The 27,472-nt window shown below is 45.0% G+C and overlaps 1 protein-coding gene across 4 annotated transcripts in view; it reads left to right on the top strand.

Annotated features, from left to right (window-relative positions):
• Window positions 1-27,472, top strand: part of TMTC4 (transmembrane O-mannosyltransferase targeting cadherins 4) — a 61,910-nt gene that overhangs the window by 33,127 nt on the left and 1,311 nt on the right. For 2 of the 4 annotated variants that reach the window (XM_030856810.2, XM_030856806.2), the window contains 12 exons: window positions 597-694; window positions 3,795-3,887; window positions 4,117-4,281; window positions 5,189-5,391; window positions 6,877-7,048; window positions 7,137-7,268; window positions 13,963-14,042; window positions 14,216-14,323; window positions 14,415-14,556; window positions 19,595-19,709; window positions 20,744-20,856; window positions 25,939-26,008. In XM_030856810.2, the coding sequence (XP_030712670.2) occupies window positions 597-694; window positions 3,795-3,887; window positions 4,117-4,281; window positions 5,189-5,391; window positions 6,877-7,048; window positions 7,137-7,268; window positions 13,963-14,042; window positions 14,216-14,323; window positions 14,415-14,556; window positions 19,595-19,709; window positions 20,744-20,856; window positions 25,939-26,008 (1,491 nt within the window). Of the gene's footprint in view, window positions 1-596; window positions 695-3,794; window positions 3,888-4,116; window positions 4,282-5,188; window positions 5,392-6,876; window positions 7,049-7,136; window positions 7,269-13,962; window positions 14,043-14,215; window positions 14,324-14,414; window positions 14,557-17,024; window positions 17,845-19,594; window positions 19,710-20,743; window positions 20,857-24,884; window positions 25,026-25,938; window positions 26,009-27,472 lie in introns of those variants that run through there. The other 2 variants (XR_009559778.1, XR_009559779.1) reach the window with 2 other exon arrangements.

Raw genomic sequence — 27,472 nt, 5'->3', positions numbered from 1 at the left:
GAGCTATTCCACGATGGTAGCAGAGCAGACGTTCCTAAGCCACCAGGTGTTTAGAGAGCCCAGACTCCACCCGGAAGGGGTAGCCGCTCTCAGAGCAGTGCTGGACTCCAACCCTGGGAGTTGTCGAGATTCTTAGAGCAGATTGGGGATTCTCCTCGCCCCCTGTTGTAACAGCAGCAGCGACTGCTGGGTCCTGTGCAACCAGATGCAGTGCATACACCCCCAGTGAGAGTTCTTGGCACGCCCTGTCAGAATGGCCTGTTAGGTGACTGGCCAGGTGGGAAGAAGGAACTTGCCCCCTGGGGACTCTGCCTTGAGATGTCTTTGTGGCCAGGGCTGCATTACAGTGCCTCCCAAAGGCTCTGGGCACCTGCTGGGGTCCCCTTGAGAAGGAGATGTGTGTGCCATGTAGAGGGTGCTATCTAACCAGAAGTGTGGGTCTAACACACTCACCCACAGAGAAATGCTGTCTGAAGACCAAACTGTTTTTAAATTGTGGCTATTGAAGGTGCATGCTTAGAATTTTAGTTCCAGGTGTTAACAAGACTGAGCTATGTCGCATGACTTCTGTATTTGTCATTTCTCCTGATTGGCAGCTAACAAGGAGGGGACGCAGTCCACGTTCTGGGTGTTGCTAAGTATCCTTCTGGGAGCAGTGGCCATGCTGTGCAAAGAGCAAGGGATCACTGTGCTGGTAAGACCCGAGGTACCATCGGGGCCTGTCTCCCTATACCCCCTTTCCCTCCCGTAAGGACATTTTGGGCTGCCCTGCCCCTGTGACCTCCTCTACTGCACCCCGTTACCAGCCTTCAGTCCTACACTGTTCTGGACCAATTAATTACCTGTGCTGTCATGCCCCTGGTGGTTTGCGTGGGAATTGACTGTCTCAGTTGCCTCTCATCAGAACTGGTGGACACAGGCTGGGGACAGTTCCTGAAGAGCGGTGATTAGCCCTCTTGGAGAGGTCCTAGGGAAAAGAGAAACAAGACTGCTGTGGCTTTTCTGGGGTGCTCTCATGTCGGCAGTCCTAAATACAGCAGTGTTCTAAATACAGCAGTGTTCTGACCCCACCTCTGCTCCAAACATGCATTGATGTGCGTTAGGTTATACCCAGCTTCACCGGAAACATCAGAGAGGAGAGGAGAGGGCTCTGAAGAGTCCAGGCATGCACCTCCTATGTCCGATCTAAGTTGAAGCCCCAAAAAGAGAGAGGCATTGAAATGCACTCTCCTTTTTCTCCATTCTAGCCAGTTTTCCCACCTTACATTATTACAGGGAAGCTGAGACATTAGGGATGTGCGCGGACATAGAGAAATGGAAAACAGATGTGGGGGGGGTGTGTGTGGCTCGTATCGGAAGCTGTGGGAAAGAAAGAGCGGTCCGAGCTCTTTGGGGTTTGACACCAGCCAAGGCAAAGATCAGTGGTTTTATTGGGCTTGGTCTGTAGGATTAAGGTTAGCCAGCTAGGAAATGGCATAGAATTACTGTGCAAAGATACTTGAACTTCATGAGTTATTTTTTAAAAGTTTGCTCTAAACCAGTGTTTCTCAACCATGGCAGCACTGGTATTTGGGGATGAATCACTCTTTCTTTGGGGTGTGTCCCGTGTATCATAGGATATGTTCCTGGTCTCTACCCACTAGATGCCAGAAGGACACCCACCCTCAGTTGTGACAACCTAAAATGTCTCCAGACATTGCCAGACACCCCCTGGCGGGAGGGGGAGGACAAAATCAACCTGCGAGAAACACCGCTGTAAACCCATGCTTGTCTCAAAGTGTGGGTTTTGAGGACCAGTAGCAACTGCACCATCTGGGAGGGTGTTAGAAACTTATGATCTCAGACCCCACCCCAGGCCTGCTGAGTCAGAATCTCCCCTTAACAAGGCCCCCAGGGCTTCCCTGGTGGTGCAGTGGTTGAGAGTCCGCCTGCCAGTGCAGGAGACACGGGTTCGTGCCCCGGTCCGGGAAGATCCCACATGCCGCGGAGCGGCTAGGCCCGTGAGCCATGGCCGCTGGGCCTGCGCGTCCGGAGCTTGTGCTCCGCAATGGGAGAGACCACAGCAGTGAGAGGCCCCGCGTACCGCAAAAAAAAAAAAGCAAGACCCCCAGGTGACTCCTACGTCCATCAGTGTTTGAGAAGCACTACAAAATTAGGTTGAATTTACATGAATAAAGATACGGTGAAATTGAGCAGGTTTCAAAAAAATCTGACTAGAATGTGGACACTTCAGTGATGAATTTCCACGGGAAGGAGGAGGGAGTGGCAAACTCGTGTTCGGCTCAGTCCTCGTGACGACATGACCCCGTCATCCCTGGGTGACTGTCCTATAGCTCCCAGGCAGAAAAACAAATGGTATAAGAAGACAGCACAGCTCAACAGGGAGCTTCTGCCTTCTAGAAAATGGTTCAGACCCAGGCAGAAATGGCCCTCTGTGACCCACTAAAATCATTCATCTAATGGGTGCATAAAATCAGGATTCTGTGAAGTGATTAACCCAGCACTGGCCTATGTATTGGATAATTAATGGCTCCCAGCATTTATGAGAGGGGGTTAAGTAGGGAGGCCACCCTTGCTCTGAAAACCACAAATTACCACTGGCTTCTGATGATTTAGGATCTTCTTTGCCACGAAGCCCCCTACTAAAAAGAGCCCCGTCATTGAGGGGCAGCTTGAACTGTCTACGCAGTGTCTGTTCTGACCACTTTACCTGCTTCCGGCAGGGAGTTCGGCCACATGACGTGGCTTGCAGTGGCCCCGTTTGTAGGAAGTCCACTGCAGGGTAGAGAGTAGAGTCCAAGGCCAGATGAGCCTTCAGCCTGTGACCATAGGTGTCATAGCTTGAAGAGCAGCCATCACCTGCTAGAAAGGAACTATCGTGATGCTACTGGAAGCTGTTAGCAGCAATGGAGCTGCAGTATCACACTCCCAAGGGCCAGTGGCTCCACATAATTGGAGTTATTTGTCACCCCCCTAAAAGTTGTGGGCAGCGGTGGCTGTCCTCCACACAGGCGGGTCAGGCTGGCCGAGGCTCTGCCGTCTTCAGGGTGTGGTCTCCAGTGTCACTCTGAATATCTCCATCATCTCTGCCACAGCTGGACAGGAAACCGAGAGGGGCGGGGCGCCCCAGTCTGTGTCCAAACCTCCAAGATGGCACGTTATCACTTCTGCCCACATCCCATAGGCTGGAACTCAGTCACATGACCATGCTTTCCTGCAGGGCTGGCTGTGTGCCCGGCAGGAAGGGAGATCTAGCGGACAGCCAGGAGTGTGAACCTGAGAGGTCTCCGGAGCCCCACCGGAGACTCTACGTTCTGCTCCCTCTCTTCCGTGGCATTTGCCCAAATCAGGCAGCACCTGGGGTTCCTGAAGTGTAATTACTTACTTGGCTGGATTTTCAAGGTTGATGACTGCCTTTATCTTCTTAGGCGTGACCACTGCACAGGTGTTGGCTCTTACAACTAAGGGACTTGAATAGTAAAGAAAAAAATGGAAGAGGGGGCCTCTGCAGAGCTTCTCCTGGGAACCCCAAAGGTCTAGCTCTCCTGCATCTTATAGCTCTTATATGCAGACTAACAGGGATTTACTAGATAATAAATTTGATATAATACATGAGCTCATTTCATAGGAACAGTAGGATTTTTCGGTTTTGTTTTTAGAGCTAAAGAGGTCATCTGTGATGATCTAATCCAGGACATTTCTTGTCTAGATTCAGCAATAAAATTGTGACGGATAATTGTTATCTAATCAGAGTTAGGCTGCCCCATCGCTGATTCCTTGCTTTGCTCTCTTAGGGTCTGAATGCCGTCTTTGACATCTTGGCGATAGGCAAATTAAATGTTCTGGAACTGGTCCGGAAGGTACTACATAAGGACCGATCATTAGAGGTGAGTATCTGCTTTTGTCTCCAGCCCAGATGCAGAAAATGTCAAGTACCAGCGGATTTAAAATGCCATTTTCAAAGTATTTCTTGCGACTTTGAATTCTAAAATAGCCAGCCCTTTAAAGCACGGTGTCAGTGCGGTTCAGCCAGAACTGCTGCACCTTTGTACCTGGCATGGCCACACTTTTATCTGAAAACTCTGAGACATCAGGGGCCTTGCGGTGTCCTTTCAGAACACTGGCGTGCTCAGGACTGAGGGCCTCCTCTTCAGAATGAGTCTCCTGGCCTTGGGGGGAACAGGGGTGCTCTACGTGCGCTGGAAGATCATGGGCACCGGCCCTCCGACCTTCACCGAAGTCGACAACCCTGCCTCCTTCGCCAGTAGCATGCTGGTCAGGGTGAGTCCTGAGTCTGCCCTCCGATGGGTCCTCTTCTTTGCCCACCAGATTCCCAGCTCTCCCCTCCCTCCCTCCCCCGCACCCACAGAAGCTCCCATAAGCAGAACACCTCCACGTGTGTTTCCTCTCACCAAGGATGTTCTAGGATGAAACCAGGTTTTTATTAGGGCATTGAGAAGGTATAAACCCTTTGTATTTCCTTTCTAAACAAAATTAAAGAGGAGTGGTTTAGAAAATGTCAGGTTTCTTGCCAGCCTCCTTAAATTGTCCCCTAACCCCATCACTTTGGTTATAAAGGAAACTGACATGGCGGGGTTAAGATAAAATATAACCAGATTGGCAGTATCTTTTTTTTTTGGCCACACCTCGCAGCATGTGGGATCTTAGTTCCTGGACCAGGGATCAAACCCGTGCCCCCTGCAATGGAATCATGTAGTCCTGACCACCCTCTGTGGTCTCTTTAAAAGTCTATGGTGTCCAGACTTTCTTGTAAAGGTTTGCTTTTTCTGAAGGCAAGGGTATCTTAGCTGTGCCTTCAGAGACAGAAATCAAGGACCGTAGGACCCTATACTTAGGTTGTCCGGCACATGGGTGACCCCTGGGCCTCAGATTTCCTGGGTCACAGACTTTGGGCATCAGTGAGTAATCAGGACATAGTGTCACCAGAAATATAACAAATGTATAACAGAGTCTGGTGGCTTTGCTGTATTTTTATCTATTAAAAATCTCAATGCATTTAGTAAACTGCAAACTATAGCCCGTGCCCAAGTAGAACGTGGCAACATCTTATTTTATACAACTGCTCTCCTTGAGCAGAAACATATGGATGCCTCCAAAGTGAAGCTAGGATATATTTTTTTTCCAAGTTCAGTATCAAATAAATGTTTGTTTTTCTTTTGACTGACAGGCCATAAACTATAATTACTACTATTCCTTGAATGCCTGGTTGCTGCTGTGCCCCTGGTGGCTGTGTTTTGATTGGTCAATGGGCTGCATCCCCCTCATTAAGTCAGTCGGGGACTGGAGGGTAATTGCTCTAGCAGCACTCTGGTTCTGCCTAATTGGCCTGATATGCCAAGCCCTGTGCTCTGAAGACAGCCACAAGAGACGGTAAGAGGCCAAGCTGAATTTTAACTTCCACACGGGGTGGAGTCAGAGCATTTTGCTAAATCCAGCACTGATCATTTTAACGATTTTGTGGAAGTAATATCTAAGGACCTTTATTTCAAATACATGTTTATGGCCAGGATGAGTTCTATCCATTTGGAATCCATGGCTGGCTTCAACTAGTGGGGAGTGAACTTGGAGGGGGGGGGGTTGCAGATGACTGCTTTATCTCTCCCTCCCTCTTTCCCCGTGAAGCAGCATTTTGAGATCCTTTTCGCTGTAGGTGGTAAAGAGTAATTTATGGTCAGAACTGAGAGTGTAATTGATGTGTGTTGTGCCCATTATTTCACAATTCTGCTTCAGAAAACCCTAGTGGCTGCTACAGTGATCCCTTCTCTTGTTATTTGGTACAAAATAAATTGCCACCCCAAAGAGCCTGTTCTTTCTCACACCCCAGAAAAGGGAAAAAAAGGTTATTGAGAAAATAATTGGGGGAAAAACAAATGTGTTTTATGAGAAAGAAAGCTATTTAAGAAGATTTCCTTTAAGCATAAGTGTTGATGGAATTAGATTAGTAATTTCTCAAAATAAATTCAGTTTTAAGTTTACCCATGGCTTACATTGGTACGTAATTCTAAAGGGCGACAAAGCATAGTCCCAATCCACTATACACGTGCAATAGGATTTTTCTAGTACTACAGGCACAGGGTCTGGGAAGGAGCCACCGCATCTGACCTGGCTTCTTTTTTTTGTTTGTTTTTTAATTTTACTGAAGTATAGTTGAGTTACAATGTTATGTTAATTCCTGCTGTACAGCAAAGTGATTCAGTTATACATCTATATTCTTTTTCATATTCTTTGCCATTGTGGTTTATCACAGGATATGGAATATCGTTCCCTGTGCTGTACAGTAGGACCTTGTTGTTTGACCTTGCTTCTTAATTCATCCTCTTAACATCTGTGGGAGATTGGGAATGATTGCCTACTTCCAGAAGTGTTCCACTGCTCTTGGCTGTCTTTTTACTTGACTGAAATTGATGCCATAGCACCTGGAAAATGATACTAGTTTATTTCAGATTTCATGAAGTTTAAACCAGTTAAGTAGCATTACTTCTGTTAAGTCTGGCAGGGAGGGGGGACTAAATTGGTCTAATTGGGACCAATATCCATTGAGCTATTCAGCGCCTACACAGTTTAAGGTATAGTCAGGGGCAGGTGCATTCATAGGCCTCGCAAAGTAATCATTCTAACTTTATTCATGTGAATTTTGTGACATGTAAGTTTTATCCTTATGCTTGACGCTAAGTGTCTTAGTAAGATTTTTATATCTTATCCTAATGCTGCCTGGTTAGACCCTCTCTACTGATGCCATTTCTCAGTTGCTGGCATGAAAAAAAGGGGGGGCGGGCCTTTATCGTGAATTTAATGTTAAGGAGGACATGTTTCTGGAACAGTCTAAAAGTAACCATTTTAATTCTCATCTTCCAGGATCCTCACGCTGGGCCTGGGACTTCTCATCATTCCATTTCTTCCTGCGAGTAACCTGTTCTTCCGGGTGGGCTTCGTGGTGGCAGAGAGGGTCCTGTACCTCCCCAGCGCTGGGTACTGCATGCTGCTGACTTTCGGATTTGGAGTTCTCAGTAAACATACTAAGAAAAAGGTATTGGCCCAGAGCGGTGGTGCCGTTCCTGACCAAGACAACGGGTGGATTTTACTAATGACATTTCCCATGTCCCTCTCTTCTTAAGAAACTGATTGCTGCTTTCGTCCTGGGAATTTTATTCATAAACACGCTGAGATGCGTGATTCGCAGCGGCGAGTGGCGGAACGAGGAACAGCTTTTCAGAAGCGCCCTGTCTGTGTGTCCTCTCAACGCCAAGGTATGTTGGCTGCCATGTTTTAAGTTTGACAGCTGAGTAAGGAGAATGTTTACCTTCACATGGAATCCGGCATATGACCTTGATCATATACTTGGGGTTTTTCTTTTTTTTTCTTTTAAATGATTTTGACAAAATTTATTAAAATGGCACTTAGCCAAAATAATACAAAAGAAATTATTAAAACCAGACAATGTCAGTGAAACAGCAGATTACCTAAACAAGTTTTTACTCATCTTCCAGTTGGTCCAAATCATGGATTAAAGTGGTGGCAGGGAAGGTAACTCCACATATCTAGTCTGGGGTCTGGGGAGGCCCACAGTCGAACCATGTAGAGCACACTTTTCAAAACACGTGCTCCGGCCTTCTGAAATCTGTAACTGGAAGATGATAATACCTGTGAGTGGACAGCAGTTCAGTTCAGGAAGTTTAAAGGACCCTGTGGGGTGTTCAGCAGCACACAGTTCTATCAAACCTGTGGCTTCTCTACTTGGGATTCTTTTTGCCAGATTAGGTAAAAATAAATGTACAGACTTTAAAATTGGCAGTGTTTTTGTTGACACAGTCTGGTACGAGTATGTTTCACTTGTATCCTTGATGAATTTCTTCACTTACCCAGCTGTGCCTCTTTGGGCAAAGGGGCGGGGGGGTATTGGTGGGGGAGGGACACGGGACAACAGTGCCTATCTCCTGGGTTTGTTGTGAGGCTTTAATGAAATGTGGCCTCTGAAGTGCCCTGACATGGTACTTAGAACATAGTGGGTGATCCAGAAATGTTTGCTTTCATAGGCTCCTTTTAGTTTTGGTTGTCCCATTAAATGAAAAGAAGGGAATGATACTTGCTCAAAATGGGAGGCCAAGGGCTTCCCTGGTGGCGCAGTGGTTGGGAGTCCGCCTGCCGATGCAGGGGACACGGGTTCGTGGCCCGGTCCGGGAAGATCCCACATGCTGTGGAGCGGCTGGGCCCGTGAGCCATGGCCGCTGAGCCTGCATGTCCGGAGCCTGTGCTCCGCAACGAGAGAGGCCACAACAGTGAGAGGCCCACGTACCGCAAAAAAAAAAAAAAAAAAAAAAAAAAGGGAGGCCAAGGAGTTAGGTTAGAAGAATTCTCTGTTAGTATAGATCATTATTATTATTAAATAACGGTCCCGTTCTCCTTTGGTGTCATCAGAGTTGGAGCTTCCTAGGATGCTTAATTGTGATGGGGGAGTGGGGGGAGGATAAAAACTCCATGGAGCTCTGTCTCATTTCCACATTCTATATTTAAGAGCTAACGGTGATTTCAGGCAAAATTATATGAAGAATTCTAATGAATAGTTGATGTCTTATTGTGACCGTGGAGTGAGGGATACTATAAAAGGTGCTGACTCCTTGTTTGTCTTTTCCTTGGATTAAAAAAAACCTTGTTTGTGTTTTATAGTTAGAGGCTGAGATAAGAGTGAATTATTTCAAGCTTTTATTGTTAATTTGATTTGCTGACCTAGCCATTTATTTTATGCTATTAAAAATAAATTGCCTGTGATTTAATTTCATAATGTTAATAGATTTGCTTTATTTTTACTTTTCTGTTTGAATGGCAGTAATTACCCCTTCTATTTATATAGTTCTTCTGCAGAAGGAACTCAGATTTCTTTGTAGAGGCTCTATCATTAATCTCCATTATTCTCCCTCGAAGGTTGTCAGAGAGGTTATTTTCTTTAATTTTCCAAATGAAAGAAACTGAGGCATGGAAAGATGGAGCTGACTTTATCTAAGTTAGTAACTTAGGTGGTAGATAGAGGCCTGGTATAGTGCTGTGCCCAGGTTACCCTAGTAAATGAGGGAGTATGGGACATATGTGATGTTTGAGCCTATACGTCTGCCTTATGATTTCATATGTTACAGGCTAGAAAACACAGGGGGTGTGCAGATGGTCATGCACATAATCATATGTCTGTGTGTGTGGTTTTCTCTTTTAAATTTACGACATACATACAAGACCTCATCTTCAGAATGGACCCAGTAGTGATAAGCCTTTCCAAGAACATTTTTCAGTGATGCCATTCAGTATGAGCAAGATAGGTTTCTTTTTTTTTCTTTTTACTTCCCACTATAAACTGAAGTATAATAAAGTTCTCTTTACTTCCCTTTTTGGGAGTGGGGGAGCTAGGTTGATTTCAGGGAAGAGATCTCATTTAGAAAGACACTGGTTTCATTCAACTCTATTGCAGGAGATACATTTTTCTGCACTCATTTCCACCTTACATTCACTGACTATTAAGTAAGCAATTGGCACCTGGCTGTCAATTAGGCCCAGATTTACAAATGAGACTCAGTGCTGTGCCTGGTCTGCATTTGAATTACCCACAGTCCCTTGCATATGGTAGGAACTCGGTATTAGTGACTGAATTGAGACAATAGAAATTAAATTCCTACTATGGATGAGACACCAAGTATCTGATTGTATTTGCAGCCATTCTTAGTTTTCAAGGCTTGAAAGTGTGTGACACTTTGTGTCAAACCTGGGATACAATTCTAAATTCTTTTAACAACGAAAGGGATCATATACCACAATGAGGTATTTCCTTAAGGATGAGCCAGGATGGGTTATAGGATTTTTATGTGTTTAAAACATTTTTAAGTTTAACATGAAGTTTTAACAGGAAATTTGAAAGAAACTGGTTTTAGCATTGCTGTTGAATGTACCTCCTTCCCTATGGATGCTTTCACCTCGTTTGCATTTACATATCCTTGGGTTGCAACGGTGGGTTTTCTCTGTGGCTTCTGTGCTGGTTCGTTGCCTCAGCGTATGAATCACAAAGGCAGGAGGGAAAGTTCAAGGATAAATAGGCTTTTTCAATCCTTTACATTTCCGGGGGAACAAAAATCACTCATTCTTTAAACTCTAGTTCAGGTAAACTGTTTCTCGTAGAGGTTTGCTTTGGTTTTTCACAATGGGTTATCTAGGCAGCTGTTTTCTATTCAAATACTTCCCTCCATGTCACGCATAGGATAAGGCTGGCCTGTTTACCAGTCTTAATTATGGACAGCTTGTCTTCTAGGGGGCTGTCCAGTTTTTAACTAGTTCCATTGAATTCACTGCAGTCTGATTTTGCAAAGCAACCCTCCGCCCTCCCCTGATCTCCTGGTCCGTGGCGTCGGGTCTAACAGAACAGCGGCTCTACTGCAGAGGGCAGTTCAGCTCTTTGTCTGAGCTTTTTATTGAGAAAACAGAATTTCCCCGTAACAAAGGAAAGCAGCAGGAGCTCAGGGGCGGAAGAGGCAGGAGCTGTGTTGAAGTCTGCATAGAAGCTGTGTTTGTATTCTGGGGACTGCAGGCACATACGTCCTCACTCACAGGTTGGAGTCTCCAGATTTGGTCCCTTTGTGTGTGGGGCGTGAGGGAGTGGGTAAACACTTCCAGACTGGGGCTGGGGGAGGCACAAAATCAATCCACTTCGAGCCCACTTTTCAAAACCCACCATCAAGCCATAGCATTAACTAGTCTCCTGCAAGCTATAACATAAAGATGGTAACACCTACAGATGGACAATAATTTGGTTTAGGAAGTTTAAATTATACGGGGTGTGCTGCGCAATATTATACATTTCTGTCACCTGTGATTTCCCCGTTTGTGATTCCTTTTGTCCGATGAGGTAAAAATAGATGTATAGAGTTTAAAATTGGCAGTTAAAAAACAAATCTCGGGCTTCCCTGGTGGCGCAGTGGATAAGAATCCGCCTGCCAATGCAGGGGACACGGGTTTGAGCCCTGGTCTGGGAAGATCCCACATGCCGCGGAGCAGCTAAGCCCGTGTGCCACAACTCCTGAGCCTGTGCTCTAGAGCCTGCGAGCCACAACTACTGAGCCTGCGCTCTAGAGCCTGTGAGCCACAACTGCTGAACCCACGTGCCACAACTACTGAAGCCGGTGCATCTAGAGCCCGTGCTCTGCAATAAGAGAAGCCACCTCACTGCAACGAAGAGTAGCCCCTGCTCACTGCAACTAGAGAAAGCCCGGGTGCAGCAACAAGGACCCAACACAGCCAAAAATAAATAAATAAACTTATTAAAAAAAAAAAATCTCTGTTACGTATGTGCTTAAAGAATGTCACAGTGCTCTATACCCTTCCAGAAATATCAGTATTTTTGAAGACGTGCTATCACTGTAGGTTAAGATTGATAAGGCAGGATGTGATTATTCTTTTAAAAGGGGTTTTGAATGTTCAGATATAATGCTACTTGATTGTGCTCAAACCATTATTGTAATTCACCATGTATCAGTCTGCTAGGGCTGCCATAAGAAAATACAATGGACTGGGTGGCTTAAACAACAGAATTTTATTTTCTCCCAGTTCTGGAGGCCGGAAGTCCAGGATCAAGGCATCAGAAGAGCTGGTTTCTCCTGAGGCCTCTCTCCTTGGCTTGCAGATGGCCACCTTCTTGCTGTGTCCTCACACGGCCTTTCATCTGTGTGCAGGCATCTCTGGTGTTCTCTGTGTGTCCAAATTTCCTTCTCTTATAAGGCCATCAGTCATATTGGATTAAGGCCTCAAAGAGCCTCATTTCAACTTAATGACCTCTTTAAAGACCCCCATCTTTCAATACAGTCACATTCTGGGGTGCTGGGGTCTAGGACTTCAACATATGAATTTTGGGGTCACAGTGCAACCCTTAACACCCAAAAGTAACATTATTTTACCTTAAAAAATAATACATGGGGTAAATGAGTGGGTCTAGAAATTGTCTTGAGCAGCCCGGCCCCATTTTCCCCCAGCACCGTAATAAATGGGTGTGATATAGTGAGAAGAAACACAGGCTTTGGAGCCTGGGTTCAAATCTAGTACCACAACCTAGGGCAAGACACTTAATGGTGCCAAAGCAGTCCCTCAGTACGTGCCAGCCACTGCTGTTAGTTATTATTAGTCACGCTGCACACTCCCAGTTGAATGACTTTTCTGTAGCATCATCTCCTCTGAGATTGCTGTTGGCCTTTACGTTGTAAGCCTCCAAGAGGAGCGTTTGATGATCGGTAAATACTTCTGGTAATAGTCCTCATGGGTCCATTTAGTTCTGCTGCCCTGGGCTCTTTGCTTCTTCAGTGTTCCTCAGGTGCCCCCACTTGTTCACCACCACCCAGCTCCGTCCGCCATCCTCGTTCTTGGGGCTGCAGCTACAGGCTCTCCCTGGACCCCCAGCATTGGCTTTCTCCTGACTCACGTGAGTTTCCCAGTGTGACTTATTTTACATAAACCTAAATCTGATTCTGACCCTCTGCCACCCTCCTACCCCTGGCTTTTGTTATGGGTTGAATTGCCCCCCCCCGCCCCCAAGATGTGTTCAAATCCTAAGCCCTGTTTATTTAGGAAGGGGGGTCCTTGCAGATGTCATTCAGATGTAAGTTAAGATGAGGTTATACTGAGGTCCATAGGGTGGACCCTTAATCCACTATGACTGGTGTCCTTATAAGAGAGAGCAGAGACATGGACACACGGCGGGGAGAGGGCCACGTGAAGACAGAGGCAGAGATTCGAGCGCTGCAGCCACAGAGCAAGGTACACCAGGACTGGCCGGCCACGGTCGGAAGATGAGAGACGCGTGGACGTTTTCCTCAGAGCCTCCAGTGGGAACCAGCCTTGCTGCTGCTAATTTTGGCCTCCAGAACTACGGGGGAATACATTTCTGTTGTCTCTAAGCCCCCAGCTTGTGGTCCTTTGTTACCGCAGCCCTAGGAAACTCAGGCACTTAACAGACCCCGCCCTGGCCTCCCACTTCTCTTGGGGCAAAGACTAAATGGTACCCAACACCTCTCGGGGTTCCCTGTGTAGCCTGGTCACCCCTGCTGTCTGTACTCAGCGACGCCAGGCTGCCTGTAGCTGCTCAGCCAAATGTACCAGGCTTCCTCTAGGCCAGGGACCCTGCCCCTTGCTGCTCCACCTGGGACACTTGCTCCACTGCAGCCCCTTTACCGGATGACCCCTGTTCAGGTCTCTGCTGGAAGGCCTTTTATAGGACAGCCTTCCTGACACTCAACCAGGTGCCGTCCTCAGACTCACCTTCCTCCAGCGCCCCGGCCCCTTCGAGTGACACATTTACTAATGAGGGCATTTGACTCCCATCCAGGGCTCAGGAGGCAGGGGTCTGAATGGTTTGCCCACCATTGTATCTGTAGCTGCCGACATGGTGCCTGGGGTGCACTCATTACCTAAAGGAATAAGGGAGGGAGGATTTGATTAGTGTAAAGTGGAATGCTAGTATTGCTACAGAAGAAAGGTGTCATACAAGAAAGTGCTGTATTTGTTTAAAGTACAGAATCGTCACTGTTTCCTCCCATGCATGTGTGGTTGGACTTTGCAGCTCAGCCCTAGTGGGTGCAGGTGTGTGAGAAGGAGGGGGCGTCAGGGTTTCACAGTAAAACCAGCCCAGCTTCCTAACTTCCCAGTTTTCTCTGTTGAGTTCTTTAGCCAGTATTCCGCTGTCACACTTTAGTGTTACCATCTGCTTGTCACCTCCCTTTCCTTGAATCTTTTCTTACAGGGCAGGGCACTAAAGCACCAGCAAGCTCGGCCCAGCCTCTGTAGGGGTTTAGCTGAAGTTCTGGTAGGGGCTTGTTTTTTAATACCATTATCTTTTGCTTTCGTTTAGAAGGTATGGTAGGCATCTCAGCTCTGAACAAAGAAGTCTGGCAGCTGATGGCCAATTTTTCTCTGTCTTTTCAGGTTCACTACAATGTGGGCAAAAACCTGGCTGATAAAGGCAATCAGACAGCTGCCATTAGATATTACCGGGAAGCTGTGAGGTACTGCAAGCATCCTGTCTCACAGAAGAAATGCTGTCTTTACAGTACACATGTCTTATTTTAACTTTCTAGCGTTAAAAACCTGTCCCCACAAGGACCCCAACTTTAAGATAAATTTGCCAATTCCTGAGTTTAGTGAAGACTACAGGCTTGGTTTCTCTCTCCACTTCCAGATTAAATCCGAAGTATGTTCATGCCATGAATAATCTGGGAAATATCTTAAAAGAAAGGAATGAGCTCCAGGAAGCAGAGGAGCTGCTGTCTTTGGCTGTACAGATACAGTAAGCGTTGTTTTATAATCATGCTCACGGCATGGAAATGCGCTCCAGCGTTCTGGGAGCTAAGCCTTTCTTTTCCTTGTTTATCTTCCAGGCCAGACTTCGCTGCCGCGTGGATGAATTTAGGCATCGTGCAAAACAGCCTGAAACGGTTCCAGGCGGCCGAGCAAAGTTACCGAACGGCGATCAAGCACAGGAGGAAGTACCCAGATTGTTACTACAACCTCGGGCGTTTGGTAAGCACATGGTGCCCTGTGGCTGCGGCAGAAAAGCTTGGTTTTGTTTCCTTCTTTATAATAAAGTGAGAAGAGCGACACCCATTCTAACCCTCTACATCTTATGAAGCTCTTTCACATACTTTTATCTCAGTTGAAGGTAGCTATTTGATTTCCTCACATGTAGTTTTTTTTTAGCTCTAATTAGAGAGCAAGCCAACTTGAGTTAGCCAAGTTTAAGAGATCATAAAGGCAACAGGTTAAACTAAGGAATAAATTACAATTTTTAAAAGTCCCTTTGTGCCCTGTTAAACAGTATTCCAAGGGGTTACTTCCTGATAAACATTGGTCTCTCTGTTTTTAAAACACCAATTGAATAAAAACAAATTTAAAAAAAGCAAACCCATAATGTGACTTCTGAGTTTTCCTCTTCTGCTGCCTCAAGGGACTGTTCCTGCATTTTTACAGGTAACTATCCCCCCATAAAAGAAAGCTCAGGAGCCCACAAAAGGGCTTTGAGATTATTCAATGGAAATAGAACATAATGTGTTCTGTAGAGACTTGCTCTTTTTGGTTACTAACAGGATATTTATAAAGCTGTTATTGCTCTTGACTTTTTTTTAAAAAATATAGTTTCTTTCTTCAAATAAATAATACAGCAGTAGCTCATACAGTAAGTTCAATAATCTTAAAATCTGAAAGCGTGGGGCTTCCCTGGTGTCACAGTGGTTAAGAATCCGCCTGCCAGTGCAGGGGACACGGGTTCGAGCCCTGGTCCGGGAAGATCCAACATGCTGCAGAGCAGCTAAGCCCGTGCGCCACAACTACTGAGCCCATGCTCCGCAACAAGAGAAACCACCGCAGTGAGAAGCCCGCGCACCGCAACGAAGAGCAGCCCTGCACGCCTCAACTAGAGAAAGCCCATGGGCAGCAACAGAGACCCAACGCAGCCAAAAATAAAATTAATTAATTAATTTAAAAAAAACTGAAAGCATATATTGCTAATGATAGTGAAATAGATTTTGTCATCATTTCTGAATGGCCTCCATGAGGACGCACAGCTTAATTATTAAAACTCTTGCTTTCCTTAATAAAGAAAATAAGCGCACACCCACAAAATGGTAGTTCTGTGAGGTGATGGAGGTGATAACGAGAAAAACAGAGTTTATTACCGTGTGCAGTGGGCAGACAAATGGGGTAACTCAAAGGGATGGTTAGAACTTGGGCTTATGTAGCATCTTAGCAGAGAACTATACATTTGTGGAGAAATGACAAGACAAAGAAAGAGGTTTCAGGCTTCCAAGCTGACGAACTGTGGGAAGTTAAATATATGGGGGAAACCTCACATATATAATGAAGTGAGGTGTGTTTGTGTAGGTTCGTCTTCTCCATAGCCATAAAACTTCCCCAGGAGGGGAGGCCCTCCTCCTTTCTCAGAAGTTTCTGCTTTTAGTCAGATCAGGAAGCTCCAGCAAAGCTGCTTTCTGCATCTGTTGACTCTCAAATGCCTTCAGTGCAATAATCTTTATGCCAAAATGGTATATTTGGGGTGGCATTTTGGGGTCCTCTATCTTGTTTTCTTGGAGTAGGGGAGAGACAGTAAAACTCCACTGTAATCATACCAGTAGAGACCAGAAAATCCAGTCACACACAGAGCAGGGTGGGTCCTTGCAAAGTTAATGAAGTGAGAATGGGATCTGGGAACAAACTGGGTATTATCCAAATACTTGCATCGGTGGTTATTGCAGGGATTACTGTTTCTATTTACTGTCTACACTAGGACTTGCGTGACATATTATACTTGAGATCCACACGAAATCTTCTTTCATTCTTTTTTCTTTTTCTTTTTTGGAGGCAGCTCTTTTTTCAGGGTATTGTTTGTGAAGTGAGTGTATCTGCCTGGAGCCCTCAGTTATACTTTAAAGCTCTAATACTTAGCGGTCTTCTTCCTTCCCCCAGTAGCTGCCTGTCACTGCAATTCCTTGGGGTTTGGAAAATTGAGAATTAATGCTAAATGAGCCAAGTTACGTCCAAAGAAAGGAAGATAGAATGCAAAATAGAAGATTTTAACACGTGCTCCAGGCCCTGGAACTCATCCGCACTCTCACTTAGAAGATCATCTGTAGTACTGACTATATTGAGACCATGTACTGTTCTCTGTGTACTGTTTACTAATTATGCTACCGTAAAGTAATCTTTCTGTGTTCCCTCCTGCCAACTGTTCTTGGTTATTTAAAGATTTTGCTCTCCTTTGTTGTTTAATTATCCAGCCTTTGCCTGCTTGACAGCTTAAAAGCATTAAGAGCTTAATCTTCAACAGCTCAACCAGTATATTTTTATATCGACAAATAATAGGAACTTAATAACTGAAGGGTTTCCTTTTTGAAAAAACCTTCCTTAGTCACTCTTCAGTAGTGGGAGACAGAAATGTGTTTTGATTTCTGGATACAGGAAAGAAGGGACTATAATGAACTTCTCTTGTGCCGTAGGAAATTGGGAAGAGCTGGATTATTTGGGACACATTACTAACATTAGAAAATTACGGTAATAGTGACTGGAGACAGTTCATTTTGCAAGGACTAATTGCATCAGGCAGGATCCATTCAGGAAAACCAAAACCATGCTAAGTATTTTTTTTTAAATAATCTCTCTCTTTTTAAAAAAATATTTCTTTATTTATTTTGGTTGCACTGGGTCTTAGTTGTGGCATGCAGGATCTTTAGTTGCGGCATGCAGACTCTTAGTTGCAGCATGCATGCATGCGGGATCTAGTTCCCCAACCAGTGATCGAACCCCAGCCCCCTGAATTGGGAGCACAGGGTCTTACCCACTGGACCACCAGGGAAGTCCCCATGCTAAGTATTTTAAATAGAGAAGATTCAATACAATGAATGGGTTAGACAGTTGTTGGAAGAACACACATGGAAAGGTGACATTAACTCAGAGAGTAAAAGGAAACCCTGTAGGGTTAGGGGAGCACATGGAATGAAGTGATGCCACCAGAATTTAAGAGCTCATAGAAGGCACCACATCTCAGGAGCTACCATCACCTGAAGGCTGAGATTGTGACAGAAGGCCCAAAGTCCAGCCCAGGGACTGTGGAGGGAGGGGACATGGCCACTGTAGAGACACTGCCAAGGACAAGGAAGGAGAGAGCGAGAATGGAGGGAAAGCGCTACTCCGTCTTCCAACTATCTGATCATCACCTGTGACTTCTATTGGCAGAGAGACTTGACCGGGGGCCAAGTAGCAAAGCACCATGGGAAATGTAGTTTGCAGAGCACAGAAGGTTGAGCATAGGACTAATAGGTAAATAACATGCTTATTACCCGTCCACTTTCAGAATGGGTAATTCTTTCTAAATCACCATTTTTCTCTGTTTCCCTTAAAGTGCTTGTTCACTTTGTATAGATGGTATAAAAGGTAAAGTTCAAGGCAGAATAGGAGTGTTACCTGGTTCAGGCTGGGGTTGTTCTTCAATAAATAGTAATGAAAAATAATAAAATATGTAAAGAATGTTTTTGTGTGTAAACGAAGTTATGTTGGTTTTCCTGGGTGCCTTTGAAAGCATGTCACCGCAGATCGTCTCCACGTGACTCAATTGCCTGTCACTTGCTGGAGAGAACTGGCTGAGAAATCAATGGAACATCAAGTATAAAGAGAATTAAATGTTGGTATAATTGGGCATCCTAAATTATTTTAAGTCTTTGAACTTTACATGTTTCCTCATTTAAGGGCTAAAGTATTGCAACTGGAGTCTCTGAGTCTCTTGGGAAATTCCGACATCTTTAGCAAATGGATATTCACAAATGTTTCTGTAATTCCTTAAACCTTTCTTTTTCTTGCGTACTGTGCCACCTGTTTGCTGTGTGTGGGGTCATGGGGCAAGTCACAATGTTTCTGTTGTCTAATGAAAAGACAGACTTGACAGTAAATAAGGAAATAGCCTTAAACTCTGATAAATTGTAATCTTGTGTACTTTTTTGCAGAGTTAAGGGAACTGTGTTCATTCAGATGAGATGTGCATTTGAACAGAGTTAAAGAGGGCAAGAGGGTCACCTGTTAAACAATCCATCACTTTCCCCCTCTGCATGCTTTTATTAACTATGCGGATTGACAGCCAGCCATTTCATATTCTGTTGTCGATGTTAACATTCCCTCTCAAAAGAAAGCAACAGATCATTCTCTCCTTCCTGAAGGAGGCAAACAGGCTCCAAACTGGCAAAGACGTTTACATTTACTGCTTAAGACTTTTCCAACCAGTTCATAAAGTATGTCTGATGTACTCACAGTTTTATAGGAAGCTTAGATGTAGGCAGGAAGACCATTCTTCACAAGGTGAATTTGGCACATAGAGCTTTTAATCACATTAAATATTTTGTTGACCATTTTAAATAATACCTTATCAAAGATAGACTATGTGAAGTCTTTCTGGAAAAATACTAAGGATTAGGTTTTTTCCTTAACCTCTCTGAAGTAGTCTGAAACATGCTTTGACACCTGGAATCACTAAATTATGGGTTGTAGTTAAAAGGTTGTAGGCTTGGGCTCCCCTGGTGGCGCAGTGGTTGAGAGTCCGCCTGCCGATGCAGGGGACACGGGTTCGTGTCCCTGTCCGGGGAGATCCCACATGCCGCGGAGCGGCTGGGTCTGTGAGCCATGGCCGCTGAGCCTGCGCGTCCGGAGCCTGTGCTCCGCAACAGGAGAGGCCACAACAGTGTGAGGCCCGCATACCGCAAAAAAAAAAAAAAAGGTTGTAGGCTCAGGAGCTAGACCACCTGGTCTCAGTCCCTGCTCTCCCATTTCTAGATATGGCACTGTGGGCACGTTACTTCCTTTCTCTGTGCCTCAGTTATTTACTTCATCTGTAAAACGGGGATAGTTCTCTCCTTCACTGAGATTGTTTGGAGGCTAAATGAGTTAATATGAAAAATTAGAAGCTCGATAAATACAAGTTCGGTTCGGTTTGGTTTCGGGTTTGGTATGGTTATATCTTGTAGAAAGAAAGCACAAAAAAGAACTGGAATATTGATTGGGGGTGTCCCTGCTTTCTGTTCAGTACGCAGATCTAAATCGTCACGTTGATGCGCTGAACGCGTGGAGGAATGCTACTGTGCTGAAGCCAGAGCACAGCCTGGCCTGGAACAACATGATCATCCTCCTTGATAACACAGGTGTGGAGAAGCGATTCAGTCAGTCCATAGTATAGTGCCGTTGGATAATTAGGAAACAGATGCTTGTGCTTTTTTTTTTTCCCTAGTGTGTGTTAGAGTTTTGTTTGTTTGTTTTTAATTAATATGGGGTTCAATATTTTACATGACAAATATGTGTGTACTTCTAGAATATGGAGTTTCCTTTGACATATTGCAATATGAATGTTTGGGAAGATGACCCTTCGCTTAGAGTTGGTGTTGAGTAATGGGGGCAGGTGTGCACTAACATCTCATTTCTCCTGAAGCCTGTCATCTGGCAATGGCCATCATCTAGGATGCTGGAGGTACCTGGAGCAGGTACCATCCATTTCTGGGCTTATGAAACGGATGGTGCTAGGTCCATGCTCTAAAGTTCATGGATGGTACTCAAAGGAGGTGCTCTCAAACCTACACTCAGAGATTCTTATTTTCGATATAATGGTAATAAATTTGGTGACCTGGTTTCTTAGCCCGTGCGAGACTCAATCAATTAGAAGTTTCTCCGTTCCCCTACTTTTAAAAATCCAGCCATCCCATAGGAAATGATAGTTTTCATTTGGCAGAATTTAAAGCTAGTAAGCCATCTACTCAGTGTGGAGGGAGATACACATCTTGTTCCTAATGAAAGTGTAGCATGTGAGCTTCAATACTATAAACATTCAGTTATTAAACTGTTGCTGTGATATTCTTATTCTGCAGACTTGTTTTCTCCGATTTGGGTATAACTGGTATCTGGGGGAAATTGAAATTAGATTTTACATGCTTTGACAGAATTCAATCAAAAGCTGTTGGTATGTCAGAATTGTGCTGGACTGCAGTGGCTTTGCAACTGATAGGTCGTGTGTGTGTGTTGAGTGTTGTGTATGTGTGTGTGTATTACATGTTCTACATTGATATTCTTAAGTAGTTTATTCATAATCATTGTACGTAATGCACATAAGCCCTGTTAATTAGAGAGACTAAAATACTAGTACAACGCGAACATGTTTTTTAAGTTTTCCATTGTTCATTCACAGGTAATTTAGCCCAAGCCGAAGCTGTGGGAAGAGAGGCACTGGAATTAATACCTAATGACCACTCTCTGATGTTCTCCTTGGCAAACGTGCTGGGAAAGTCCCAGAAATACAAGGTGTGTGAACTGCAGGCCGTGATTTCTTGCAGTGAATGCCAGCATCTGACAGGAACCATCGATGTAACGTCTGCCCAGTTAAATTCAGAATTCGGCCCAACTAGTGGTAGCTGCGTACCAGTGTGGCTCAGTCAGTTTGCTTTGAGAAGCTGCGCAAGAGGTGAATTTGTGGACTCAGACTCCACATGCTTTCTGGTCAGAATTCACCAGCATTGCTCAAACGTGGGAGGGGAGGAGAAGCCAAAAAAATCCTAGCAGATGCCCCAGCTCCTGGCATGGAGCTATGATTCTGTCCCTGGTGCTAGGGCTCGTCCTCTTCTGCACAAAAAGAGTACCAGCCCGTGGAGAATATAGGATGGGTTCTCGCTGCTTCCAGGTTTTTCCTCACCTACAGGAAGTTACAGGTCATCTGCAAAGCCCTAGAAGTTTCTGACCAACGAAAACCACAAGATATTGCATCAGGCCTCTAACTAACTGGGGTCCCAGGGTGGGCCAGGAGTAGACCTTGAATCAGAAGGCACGTAACTCCCTGGATATTGAAGGGGACTCTGTTCCTAATAGCACTGATCTCAGATTTTAGTTTTGTGTATCAGAACCACCGAGGGAGCCCGTGAGAATACGGATGCCCGTATTTCTCCCCATGGCTCCGTTGGGTAAGGTCAGGGAGTATGCATTCTAACCAGCATCCCGGCTTCCTAGCACAGATGTTACAGAAAACACACTTTTAGAAGCTGTGTCTTCGTCCTTTCATGAGAGAAATATTTCCTTTTTGAATCAGCGGCCATATCTGATTTTGATCACACTTGGCCTAATAGTAGTGATTAATTCATACTTCTCCTGTTCGGCTCATTAGATATCATTATCGGTATAATTTTCTGTAACAATACAGTAGTAAGATGTCTCATGCATTTCTATCCTTTTTGAATTGAATAATCAGGGAGTTTAATAGCATCAGAATACATTTTTGAATTTCTAGATTTTGCCCCCAGATAACCTTTTGAGGGGTTTCGTTTTATTTTTTACAGACCTACTTGTGTAGAGGAGAGGGAGGTGAGGTGTGTGGGTTCCTTTCTAATGACTTTCCAGCCATCTGTCAGCCTGGGACGGGGTGGGAGTGTCCAGTGACCATCTTTGAGATGCAGCTTATGTGATCATGTGCTGATTTTTCTATCATCCCACAGCTTATAAACTGGAATTCCTAGTAAGGTGACAGGACCTGGGGTTGATTTGGGTTCCAGTTCACAGTGGTGTTTTGTATGGTTTTTTTTTCCAGATAAAGTAGAAAATACTCCATAAAGCAGAGTGGAGAAATGGGTTTCCTGTTTCTCTACACATTTTGCATCCTAACTGTCTAGGCCAGGGTGCTGAGCCTAAGATAGGAAAACAGAGGAGGAAATCTGAAATAAGGAACTGAACTTTGGGCACTGGGTGGGGACGCTTGGACGAAGAGGTGACGTGGTGGTGACTTGCAGGGGTGGGGCAAGCAGACCTTGCAGCTGAGCCACCGTCCCCATCAGGACAGGTGTCTGTGGTCTGTGCACCTCCCTTTCCACCTAGGCATTTGCTGTTGTAGATTATCACTAACTCCTGGTCAATGTCCTTAGTGAGCCTGGAGGCTCCTTGAGGCCGGAGTCTTAAGTCCCATTTTCGTGTCTCCATTGCTGCTCCACCCCTCCCCAACCACTGGGCATTTTGTAAGTGCCCAGTGAACCACTGTGAAATGATGGAACACATCCCACGTTCGGTTCTGAAATGTTCAGGCTTCCGGAATCTATTTTGAGACTTCGATGTGAGCATTCTCATTACATCCAGGTGATAATGGGGCACCTTTTTAATCCGAGCAGCCCTTTTACCCAAAAGCCATCACTTAACCACTCCTCAGTTTATTCTTCTGTAAAATGGAGATGGTGCTAAGAAAGAAATGCACAAGAAGGTAATTTATAACTATGAAACATTGTATACATGTATACATACACGGCAGTAATTTTAGTCTAGTGATTATTGAATGAAACTCGAAGGATCATGAAAATCCATTAGCATTTATGATGCCTATTGCCGTTTAATTTCCAAAAGTGATGTTTTTCAGTGGTGAACATCGCCTCTCGTGCCGATTCTCTCTCTGCATCACCTGTTCCACGGGCCCTGTAGTTTAAGAGCAGATTACGTCTAGAGAGCAGTTTCCCCAACTCCAGACATTTATGTCATACCCTTATGAATTTTTTTTTTTGGCCACATCTAGATACTACTTATTATTCACTTGATATATTTCTTTAAATAGATTTTAAACACAAATGGTAATTAAAGTGGAAACATGCTATCTTTACTAGAAATATAAGGTAAATGAAAATAGAATAATTTTACTAAATCTCAGGTAGGTACTACTACTGGCTCAGGCTCTGAGCCTGAGGGTGAACCCTCAGTTAGCCTCAAAGGGAGATTGGAAGGTATTGGGGGGTGACCCCAAACCACCACCAAACGGAGACTTTGTCTCAACTGAACTGGAAGAAAGGAAGGTGAATTGAAGAGGGAGCTATTCTTGCTATGTGACTGGTGGTTTCAACTTCACGTTGGACCACCCACATTCCCTTTCCAGCCAGAGTGTTCTGCAGGGTGTTCCTTGTGAAAGCCCGTTTGGGAGAATAGACGCGGGTTTAAGGATGCTGCTGAGATGATGCTGCAACCCTGGCGGCCGGCGTGGCTGAACTGACCTCCGACTGCCCAGTCCTTGCCGCCTAGACAGAAAGACCCTCACTTGCTCCTTTGCAAGGCCTTGCTCTGTCCCTGGTGTTACCCTAAACCTTGGTCATACACATTTTGTCTAACACACTTTAGAAAGTAATATGTTATTTTACCTGTGTCTGTTGAGGAAAAACAATCCCTGATTTTAAGCATGAGTTTATTTATTTGTTCCTTGGCATAAGTCAGCTCATTACTTGGGTCTTGAAGCATCCTTGAACCTCCACAGAAGATCAGTTTATGAATAGTTCATCGCTTCCCAGAACAGGGCCATTAAAAAGCCTGATTTAATAGATGAGCATTTCATGGGCGTTGAATACCTGCGGGCATTCGTGTTGTAACGAGGCCTCCAGTCCCAATGTTACCCAAAATGGAGCATGTCTAACCCACACTCACAGCGCCCCACAAACCCACTCTTCCTCCTGATGCCCCTTCTTTTTTCAATGTGCCATTGTTTTTCAGTCTTCCAGGCTTGGAAACTTTTTTTTTTTTTTTGGCCACGCTTTGAGGCATATGGGATCTTAGTTCCCCGATCAGGGATCGAACCCGTGCCTCCAGCATTGGAAGCACGGAGTCTTAACCACTGGACCGCCAGGGAAGTCCCCAGGCTTGGAAACTTTGAGTCCTTTTTTTCTTCCCCTATTACCTCCCTGATCCTCATACCCACTCCTTCCCACCAGCCTTGCCTTGCCAAGACCTACAGCCCCTAGACAGGCTGTAAGCCCTCACCCCTGCGCCATTGCCCACTCTCCTAAACCCCACTACATCCTCCAAACCTGACTCTGACTGCACGTCATCCTGAACGATGTCCGCACTTGTGGGCGCTTGAGAAATGAGTTACATGAATCAAAAAATGAATCTAGCATCCCCTAGAGAACTCCTAACTTGCCTTTTATCTCTACATCTGTTGTCTCCAGATAACACTGCTTCCTTTGCATGTGGAGGAGCATTTTAAAGTAGGTTGAGGTTCCCCAGCCTTTCCATTTCTTATACTTGAGGTTTTAAATGGAAACATTTGAAAATCATCAGAAAGAGCACAGCTACAGATCTGCACAATCCATTTGATTTTTCGTTTGTTTGCATTGTTTTCATTTTTGTTTCCAGCACACCTAACATAGCAGGAAAACTTAGACTTCCTTGAAGGAGTTTTCTCTCCCGCAACTCGGAATGTAGACCCTGACTTTGAGCCGAGTTCTGAGAGTGATGTTTGCTGACATCCTGCGTGTAATCCTGACATCTTCATTCATTCCCTCACAGATCACATTTCTAAAATACAGATTTTTCTCTGCCAGCTCTGTCTAAAAGGTGGTGTCAGAGATGTTTGCCCAGCCAGCACAAGGCAAAGGAAACTGGTCTCCCTGCACTTTATAAAACATGTGATCCTGGATATGGGAGGCCCCCTGGGAGAAGCTCATGTAGGGCACAGATAGAAGGTAAAAACCTGTCCCCAAACCCCCAGCCTTGGTTGTTGAAGCTGAGCCTGTGACCCTGATTAAAGCATGAGTGGCCCTTTAGGGACACGAATGTAGATGGTGTGATAGTCACCCCCGGCAGCTGTCGCTGAGAGCAATGAGGCATCTTTATTTTTCAACATTATGGTAAAAAGGGGCCATGCAGTCGGCCATGGTCCCACGATGAGCAGGCGAGAAAACACTTGGCCGTGTTTCTCTGGCTGGGTTGGAAGTGAATACTGTATGGGGGAAATGCAAGTCTCTCCGAGAATCGGTTCCGCACTTCAGGGGCATCTGGTCACACTCGCGTACAGTCCTGCAGTGGCTGAGGTGACAGGTGGCTGTTTCTCCCTCATTCTCTCTGCTCATTTCCTCCAGCTGAATGGGCTGCTTCTGGGTCGTTGAGGGGGTGTGCGTTCTTAGGGGAGGTTAAACAGACTCCACCTCCTACCTTGAGAATCTTAGAAATGAGCTCATCGATGCTGACCAGAAATGACATTTGTGTGGGTGTCCTCAGCAGCCCGGCACTTCCCTGATTGACCTTTGCTCATCCTGCCCTGGACCCTGAACTGAGCTACTTGCTTAAAGTTGCAGAATTCGCACCACTTCAGGGAGGCAGGTGGCAGAGTCATTAGCATATTCATCCTCTCTGCGGCCACCATCCCCTGACTTCTGCCCTGTCACCTTTGACCAGTCACACACTGCCCCAAGGGATCACCCTTCCGAGCCTCTTCTCAACAGGGTGTGGCTCTGCTGGGCTCCCAGATGTTTCCAGAAGGAGGATTTGGTGGAGCAAAACAAGCACGTTCAAAGTTTGAAACCCATAGGCGATAAAACTGCATAAAACTTTTGCATCATGTGGAGTACCTTATTTTTTATGTATTTCGTTTTTTAGGAATCTGAAGCTTTATTCCTCAAAGCAATTAAAGCTCATCCAAATACTGCAAGTTACCATGGCAATTTGGGTAAGGAGATTTTTCAATTTGAATCATATCGAAATTCTGTGTAATTTTAATGAAACAGGTGCATTTCTGTAAAATCACTGTTGGGAGAGTTGTTATTCAAATCTAACCTGTATTGGCCTTTATAATCTGGTTCTAAAATATGGCATTTTAAGGAAATTATCACATTAATAAGGTAGCTAAGTAACAGTCATATTTACAAATCTTAATTGCATGATCAGAACAACTCCTAAAATCCCCCACTAGCTAATCGCCTTCTGATATTAAAACTCAGATTTTGTTTCTTTGAGTGAAGAGCCCTGGATAGTTAAACTGAGAAGTACTTTGGAAGTTTGCAGTCTGACATGTGTCCTTTTGCTTCTTCTGTAGTGGACCTTCCTTATCTAGCCTGGTTTTCCCTGCGTTCTTCTGTTCTGTGTCTTGGCTAAGAATGCATTCACAATGACTTATTCCCTAGAATTCCTTTCTTTCATTTTTGCATCTCAATAATTTAGAGTTTTAGAACATAGCATGTTGATGTTTGGAAGGCTCAGTCACGTGAGTATTTTTTCACCAGATCTCTTCCCTATAGACTCTGTAGCTTCCCCTTGGAAAAGTGATGAAGCATCAGTGGTTGCTGTACTGCCCACATAGAAAGATAGTTTTACTTAGAGAATCATTGTAATAGTCAGAGGCTTACCATTCTAATGAGTAGATTTCTTGGGACTTCCCATGTGGTCCAGTGGTAAAGAATCTGCCTTACAATGCAGGGGACTCTGGTTCGATCCCTGGTCAGGGAACTAGGATCCCACATGCCGCGGGGCAACTAGGCCTGCCCCCCACAACTACCGAGCTCGCGCGCTTCAACTAGAGCCCACGTGCTCTGGAACCCGTGCGCCACAACTACAAAGCCCACGCGTCCTGGAGCCTGCACGCCACAACTAGAGAAGAGAGAACCCGCACGCCACAACTAGAGAGAAGCCCACACGCCGCAACGAAAGATCCCACGTGCCTCAATGAAGATCCCGCGTGCCGCAACTAAGACCCGACGCAGCCAAAAAAAAAAAAAAAAAGTAGATTTCTTTAACTATCATTTTATGGTCAGATCTTGATGTTAGAGCCCTGAATTCCAGCTGGCAACAAACAAGCTATTATTTTGCCAAAAGGTATAGGAGACTCTTTGTTAAAGTAAATGGCTGGTCTTCTACATGGTCAGAGCGCTAAGCAGTGCTGGAGCCCAGCCCTGTGCAGCCTGGCTTTCGGGAAATTTCCTGGCAACATCAAGAAACTTAGTGTACTCTTCCTTTTGCTTCTTTATGTAACAATGTTGCTGTAGGGAGATGGATCACGCCTAATGATATGAAGAACCCTGGGAGTAACTGGGGGTGGTTAAACAGACATTCACCAGGGAGTGTGATTACAATAAATAAAGTTGGCAGTACAAACAATATTGTTTTAAACAATGATTTTTGAACACTGCTTGCAGAG

This window comes from Globicephala melas, chromosome 18 (genome assembly GCF_963455315.2).
Source record: "Globicephala melas chromosome 18, mGloMel1.2, whole genome shotgun sequence".
NCBI lineage: Eukaryota > Metazoa > Chordata > Mammalia > Artiodactyla > Delphinidae > Globicephala > Globicephala melas.
The sequence above is the reverse complement of the archived record's forward strand: the minus strand, read 5'-3'. Positions and strand labels throughout refer to the sequence as shown.